The following is an 8132-nucleotide window of genomic DNA, read 5'->3' as shown; positions in this document are numbered from 1 at the left end:
CGAGGAACCGAGGACCCCAGCAGTGAGTCAGTCGCTTCAGAGTCATTAGAGCTTCAGCCAGAGGTGAGTGGAATAACTCTTATGTTTTAAAGTAAACAATGAATATTTCAGCATGATTCACGCATCATGGATACCATGTGATATGTTAGAGTGTTTGCATTAGAATTTACGAATATGTTGCATTGCATAATATGTTGTTGATATGGATGGATATTGGATGATCCATAGCCCTCAATCTATGATGTGATGATATGATATGTACGGTACGGAATGAAAGACCAGTGGGACCCATTCTATGTTCGCTGGCACCATGTAAGAGAAAGTCCAGGAAGACCCATTCTACGTCCCTGGCATCTTGGAATGTTATGTTATGTTATGTAAGAGAAAGACTAGGACCCATTCTACGTTCTGGCACTAATGGAAATATAGAGGGCTATTGGTGACAAGTTCATCCTTTATGTGATATGTTTGTGATGTGATGCATTTCATGGAAGAATGGACTTTAAATTTAATGTTTATCTATTCTGCTCACTGGGCTTTATAGCTCACCCCTCTCCCTTAACCCCCAAGTTTGCAGGTACAGGGTAGACCAGGAGGTCAGTAGGAGTAGTGTTATGTTTTATGTAATAGAGATAGTTGTGGACATGAATATGATGTAATGTAAAAGTATAGAATGGAAATGTAATGTATCGAAGCTTATGAAAGTTAGAGTTGTGCTTGACCATAGTATTGTGTTAATCCCTTTCTAATACATGATCCCAAATGTTTAATAATGATTATGTATATGAGTTTGTGCATGCACAGGTTGAGAATGAATGAATGAAAGAAAGAAAGAAAGAATGAATGAATGAATGAATGAGAAAGTTTTAAATTTTTATGTAATTGTTGATCATGTATGGGATTAAACAGGTATTCAGGATGAATGTTTAGCTTGCTACGAGTCCCGGCGGCCTTAAGCCGACCTGGATCCTAGCGCCGGTAGCGGTCCGATTTTCGGGTCGTTACATTATTCATCGTGTTTTTTCATATATTCTTAAGAGTTTCTAAGGGTAATTCTAGAATTGTAAAAATTTGTGTTTAGTCTCTTATTTAGTTATATTTGTGTAGGACCGACTTAGGAAATTGTGGAGGACAGCAAAAAGATCCAGCAAGTCAAGGGGTAATAATAAATGAGTCAAACTAAACTAAGTTCTACACAAGAGGCTATTTATACTTGTCCACAAGCTTAACTCATATACAAAGCATGGTCTAGAAGAATCCAAAAAGAAAAATAACATAAAAATCTTTAAAGAATTCAAGCTAAACTAAACTGGATTAAACAAAGACCTTTTACAAAGCAATATAACTTTAAAGTAATACAACTCAGTTAATTAGGTTATTATGTCAGTCGTTAGGCCCTGCATCGGCCACCACCAGGTCATCCAACCGTCTAATCGTTAGTACGGTCATCTTATGACATTACGTTGCTAGGTCGTCAGTCTGGTCATCTTGTGACATTATGTTGCCACATCATCAGATCGTCTAGTCATCAATCTAGTCATCTAGTGACATTAGATTGGCCACCAGCCGGTTGTTAGGACATCAGGCCGATCACCAGGTCACCAGGTCTGCTGGTCGTTCACACTAGGTCGCTAGGCCGGCTAGTTGTACACCAAGTCAACAGGTCGGCTAGTCGTTCACCAGGTCGATAGGTTTCCTGGTCATCCGTCAAGTCGCCCGGTCACAGGTCGCCTGGTCATCCATCAGGTCATGTGGTTGTCCGTCAAGTCACCAGGTCATCTCATCTAGTCATCTAGTCATATATGCTAAGTCATCCCGTTTAGTCGCCTGTCCGTTAGGCTGCCAAGTCATTTCGTCTGATCATCCTCCAAGTCGCCAGGTCGTATCCTTCTACACATTCTTATTCAATTATTGTAATTGTTTTACTTAATGAGAAAGAATAGCTACTTACACTTTTTGACTCAATTTCTCTTATCTATTTATTGTAGATGTTTGGCTTAATAGAGAAATAGTTACACTTTGACTCAATTTTCCCTGCACCTTGGACTTATTATATTTTATCTATCTATTGTAATTTTTTAACTTGATGAGAAAGAGTAGTTAGTGGCACTTTTGACTTAACTTTTCCTATTTGTTTATTGTAGTTGCTTGGCTTGATGAAGAAATAGTTGGATTTTTCTTTTTCAAAGAGAGAATTCCTTAAGAAAAACGGATTACAGGCACAAACTCAAAAACAACACACTAAATACATAAACCAGCCTAAACTCACATTACACAAGTCCTAAAGAGAAACGGGTTAAACTCAGATTTTGCTTACTTGATCGTTGCTTGCTTCTCTACCAAGACCGTACCTAGAGGGAGAGAAGCTTCTAACTCCATCTTTAAAGCCTTCCACCAAGGGGAAAGGGAAATAGTATTAGCAAAATATATATAGGGGTGTAACTAACTTGCTGCTCACTCAAAATAATTGGACTGTTGATTATATCTTACTCTTGTCTCTTATATTTAAAATATGTTAATTTAATATTTTGATTTTAATACTTGAATATGGAATTAATCAAATTATGGTGCAAACTAAGTATATATATATATATCTTTTTTTCTCAATTCTGAAAAATGAAAATTCAAGAATCAATATATACATTTTGCAATTAGAAACGTGGCATTTTGATGTGCAATCATGTAATGCAATCAAACAAAACATTCTTACTAGCCAACTCAACAATAACCACTAATTAGGAGCATTGATATGGGGCGTGGTGGTCCCCAAATGCCAAGTTCTTCTCTCTCAGAGCCACACCACATAGGATGCTCCCACTGTACAGTTGCCTATATTGCAAGGCAATAACAGGGCAAGTCCTCCTCCCCAATTAATGTCCTTTCTGGGCCTTAGCTAGTGTGGCCTCTTGCCCTTGGAGCAGTTCACAGGATCTTTTGTAAATTGCATTGCACTCAGTAATTTCAGTGGGTCCAAAACCCAACGCCCTTCTGTTATTGTCCATTTACTAATCTGGACCTACAATCTGTCTCTCCGACATAGAATCGCAATAAATAAGATAGGGATGCAGATATTGGCCCTCCAAGAAGTGTCTACATCTATCTCTTATGCGACGAATTTTCGAGACCCTCTTCTCATACATCAATGATTTATCGTTAGTCCTTAACATTTTAACAGCTTCTCCCCATCCTTATTTTGGAGAGAAGATTCAAGCAGATATAACATCAAAATGTAACCAATCACAAAGAGCTACAGGGCCATAAACATATAATGCAACAGAAGCACAAACAAGAAGGCTATTGATTTCTTTGGAGTTTACTGCCAGCCTATCACTTCCCTTATCATCAGGACTCATTTATGATAAGTAACAATGTACATGTGTAGCTAAGCTCTGCCCATGAAAAATGACATTTTGTCAGGACGTGTTATGTGTCGAGGAGTGTGAAGTAACGTTTATGTAGGATAGGTGAAAATCACACCAATCCAATTCGAATTTAATTTATATTTATATTAATAATATTTAAATTTATTTTAAATTTAATTAAAAATTAATTTAAATTATTAAATTCATTTTAAATTTAATTATTATTATTTAAATAAAATGTAAACCCATTTAATTTTATATTTTTTAATTAATAATTTATATATAAAATATTTTTATTAATAATTTTTATTTAAAAAATTCAATATTTTTAAAAAATATTTAAATTTTAATTTTTAAATAAAAATATATAAAAAAATTTTATAAATATTATTATAAAATATATTTTTTATATTAAATTAATTATTTATGTAAACAAATTAGGATAGTGAATATCTATACATAAAATTCAAATAGACTCAAATCCGCAATAGATATTATTTTTTAAATTCGAATCCATTCCAAACTCTATAATAACTATTCAAATCCGTTCTATTAGAATTTAATCGGATCGGATATATAAAAATACCTATGTGATCCCTACATTCATGGGTTTTGGCCCTACACATGCTGGAGAATTGTGGAATAAGAGTTTTGAAATGAGATGAACTAAAGTTAATTATTCATATAAGGAGCAAACTGGTCTTATAATTTCAAATCAAAAAATTGAAAAAAGAAAAAAAGTAATTAAACAGAGACTGGCCCTCTTGTAATATATACATGTAGAATCATTTTCGCTGCTAAGATCTTGAATACAAGTTTCCTAATATTTAGTAAAGTAATTTTAAAGCCTCAAGTAAACGCATGCATTGCTTAATTGCAGCCCAGAAGTGATACCTATAAAATCATCCAATTCTCTACTCGTACGCAATCTCTTCTCTCTCTCAGACAACAATCTCATCTTAGAAACTTCAAGCTGCTTGATGATTTGAAAGCACCGCTTTCCGCATATATATATATATATATCAAATAAGAAGCCGGTGATATAGCATAAACCACATCAAAATAATAAAACATCCAGCCAAATGCGGCCGCAACCAGAAATGACAACGGCCGCTTCTCCACATATCATCCACCTCTCTCCACCGCTTCCCCACACAACATCGACGGCATGTTCCCCCCACGCTCACAGCTGCAGGTGGTGGCCTTACTCAAACTCTAATGATTTTGGAGCCAACACAGCCATGATCCTCATCATCCTCCTCTGTGCACTAATATGTGCTCTTGCTCTCAACACAGCTATCCGCTGCTTCTTAAACGGCGGCCATCACCCACCAGACCGTCTTCCCCAAAATCGACGAGAAATTGAGGAACAGCGAAAACCCAACACTGAAGCAGGTGCAGCGCCATTGGTGGTGGCTCCAACGCTGGTGTATTCGGCAGGGATGAAGCTGGGAGGAGAAGAGGCTGACTGCGCTATTTGCTTGTCGGAGTTCATGGAGGGTGATGGGATTCGGGTTTTGGGAACTTGCAAGCATGGGTTCCATGTCCACTGTATCGAACGGTGGTTGTCTTGCCACTTCTCTTGTCCCACTTGTCGCCGCAGTTGTCTTGCTTCCGTCCCCTCCTCCTCAGAAACTTCCGAGACACCAAGAAATGACCTAAACAACCCTTCCCAACAACCGGAGACCCCGATGGCTACAGGTCAATTCACTAGTACTCCTTAACAATTATACGCAATGTACGTTTGTGATTAAAGTTTTTCCCTTTTTCATTTTCCCTTTTTCATTTTCTAATATATTAACTTTTGGCTCAAAATTTCCCCTCCCTCTAGCTAGCCCGGCTGCATCTATGCTTATCTTTTAGCAGTCATTTAAGCATCCATCCTCTAGAGTTCAACAGATACTACAGCCAGATGCAGCTCTAGAAGAATTTCCATTATGCAAAGGACAAGCTAGGAATTACAAGGTTAAGTAGAAACTAAACTAGAGAGATTAACTATATTTTTCTAACAGAGAAACTCTAAATTACAAAATCAAAAGAGATATTGGACCTTTTTGCTGTTCCCAATGAAAAGGTGCCTAGCGTTGAATTTCTGCTAGAACAGCATATTTTTCTCTCTAACCATCATCGTTCTTACATAGCTTTGCGTGGCAGTTAAAATGTGTCACAAGAACTTAACACTGAACCTTTGTAAGCCCGAATATATGCTAGATCTGTTCCAACTCTTTATCCTTTTTAATGGCAAACTGGAATTTTTAAGCAACTTGCCATTATTTGAGAAGGCTGGTTACTTCATTTCAAGGCTTGTTTTTTCCTTTGTAGCTTAAATCTCATAAGAATACAAAGTAATTTTGTTCTCTACTATGCAGGTTTTTAATCTTGATGTGATGTAATTTGCTTTCAACGGGACTCTTTGATGTACTCCATTATGGAGTCGAAGCTGTCAACGTGAAAAATATGTTTTCCAAAGGTTACATACTCGTCACCAAGTTGCCTCATATAAGTCTTATCTATAAATGGATTGTATATATCTAATCGACTAAGAAATATCATATATTGTCTAAAATAAGACACTCAACTTACAGGACTTGAAGTAGTGAGATAAGATGGTGAGTTATTCTCTTAATTTGATGTTTTTCTTAATTGGTTGGATCTTTACAATAGTGCTCCTGTGTAATTTTTTTTTTCAAGATTATGTAAATCTTATTTAAAATCATGGTAGGATTTATTAAAATTATCATATATTTTTTTTTATTTTGATTATATATAACCCTCCAATACATATTTCAAATTTTATTGTCTCCACCCACTCATGATGAAGTGGGTTCCACCTTATAGCTCTATCATATTTGTTTTGATAAAATAGGAGTTTAATATTAATGTGGTATAAAAAAACTATTTAGGAAGAGATAAATTTATCGATCTAATCGAATTTTGATATAACGAATTTAATAGTTATAATCGAATTTGAATTGGATTTAAATTTAAAAAATAATATTTATTATGGGTTTCGATTTTATGTCTAGATTACACACTATTTAAATTCATTTTTATAAATAATTATTTTAATATAAAAATATATTTTATAATAATATTTATATATTTTTATTTAAAAATTAAATTTTAAATATTTTTTAAAATATTAAATTTTTAAATGAAAATTATTAATAAAAAATATTTTTATATAAATTATTAATTAAAATATATAAGATTAAATGATTTTGAATTTTATTCGAATAATAATAATCGATTTGGAATAAATTCGATAGTATAAATAAAATTAAATTTTATTTGTATAATAATAATTGGACGAATTCGGATAATATAAATTAATTTTTAATTAAATTCGGGACGGGTTGAAATATTGTTAATATAAATCTATTTACATTCCTAAACTTAAAAAGTTATAATTACTTTGAACATTTTTGCATTTATTCTTTGAAATTTTTTACTAACACAATAAAAAATAAATACTTGGAATACATGCAAATTGTGTTCTTAAAAAGTTAACAAAATTTGATAAAAATAATTTTATCATTTTATAAAAAATTAAAGTATGATTAATAAACTCTTAAATATAATCAGCAATAAAATAATATTATTTCTGATTTTTTAATGGCATAATTAATTTATTTTTAATTATTATAAATTTTATAAATTTAGATATTTAATAGATTTCTTTTTTATATATTATCCCGTATATGAAGTCGGTTAATTCTATTAATTCGGATTCGTGACAAATCCATTATAAGCAATTGAAGAAGGTATAAGCAATTGAAAGTAGAAAAGAAAGTAGAAAAGATGAGTAAAACATTTTCGGATAAGCTGCAGCCAAGGCAACGGTATGCATGCTTAAAACTCTAGAATAATACTCTTATTTCCAAAAATGGACCTTATCAAAGTGATTGCAATATCCAAATTCCCCTCCACTTGGTGGAAACTAAGGACCACTGGCTGTTGGCAAGATTGTCACACCCAATAGAGACAAATGCGATTTGAAAAATTGATGGAGTTTCTCAAAAAATATACAACTTGCTAAATCTTGAGAGAATATGAGTATAAAAAATCATCCAAAAGAATTGGTCGTCTCCCACTTGATTGTATAGTCGGTGAGGTGGAAAAAAGAAACAATGCTAATAAATATGGCTGCTAACAATGGAATTATAAAAAAAAAATTAAAATGTTAAAAATATAATAAATGATTATAATATATAAATAAATAAATAATAAAAGGAAAATAAATAATATTTTATTCATTAATGTTACTATATATTATGAGAAAATAGATATATTGAATAACGTCATCAAATAAAAAAATACTTAAGTTGAAACATAATTTTTGCTCAAACAATATTATAAAAATAATTTCTCTAATTTTCATCATACTGTAAAAAAAATAAATTCTTATAAAATTATGTATAATTTAATTTTAATTAAAAATAAAAATTTTATAATTAATAAAGAAATAAATTATTACATTCCAAACATAAAATTTAACAAAAAAAAGAAATGAATTGTGAAATTTTTTATTTTAAATAAAAGCATAAATAAAATATATTTTTTAATTATAAAAAAATTACTATTTATTTTCTGTATAACTCATATTTAATTTTTAAATTTTAAAAATACACTAAAATGGTCTAACATTTTAAAAATTTTATTAATTAATTTTTTTATTAATTTAAATTATTAAATATTTTACTATTTAGACTTTAAAATTTTAAAAAAAATTCATTAGTTGATTTTTTATATTTGTAAAAACTCTACTAA

The 8132-nt window shown here is 31.8% G+C and overlaps 1 protein-coding gene across 4 annotated transcripts; it reads left to right on the top strand.

The window, feature by feature from the left end:
* Positions 1 to 4160: 4160 nt before the first annotated feature.
* LOC110618025 (RING-H2 finger protein ATL79) lies at positions 4161 to 6078 on the top strand. Of its 4 annotated transcripts, XR_006348419.1 has the most exons (3): positions 4163 to 5063; positions 5194 to 5327; positions 5732 to 6078. XR_006348419.1 is itself a non-coding variant. In XM_043950187.1 (2 exons), exon 1 carries the CDS (start codon positions 4445 to 4447, stop codon positions 5084 to 5086), a length of 642 nt encoding a protein of 213 aa, XP_043806122.1. In that variant the 5' UTR covers positions 4161 to 4444; the 3' UTR covers positions 5087 to 5100; positions 5732 to 6078. The 4 variants fall into 4 exon arrangements, 3 of the variants coding, with proteins under 3 accessions (XP_043806122.1, XP_021616732.2, XP_043806144.1); XM_043950187.1 differs by lacking the exon at positions 5194 to 5327 and having other exon boundaries at positions 4161 to 5100; XM_021761040.2 differs by lacking the exon at positions 5732 to 6078 and having other exon boundaries at positions 4164 to 5100; positions 5194 to 5663.
* The last annotated feature ends 2054 nt before the right edge of the window (positions 6079 to 8132 follow it).

Source organism: Manihot esculenta, chromosome 1, assembly GCF_001659605.2.
Source record: "Manihot esculenta cultivar AM560-2 chromosome 1, M.esculenta_v8, whole genome shotgun sequence".
In the NCBI taxonomy this organism is placed as follows: Eukaryota; Viridiplantae; Streptophyta; class Magnoliopsida; order Malpighiales; family Euphorbiaceae; genus Manihot; species Manihot esculenta.
The sequence above is the reverse complement of the archived record's forward strand: the minus strand, read 5'-3'. Positions and strand labels throughout refer to the sequence as shown.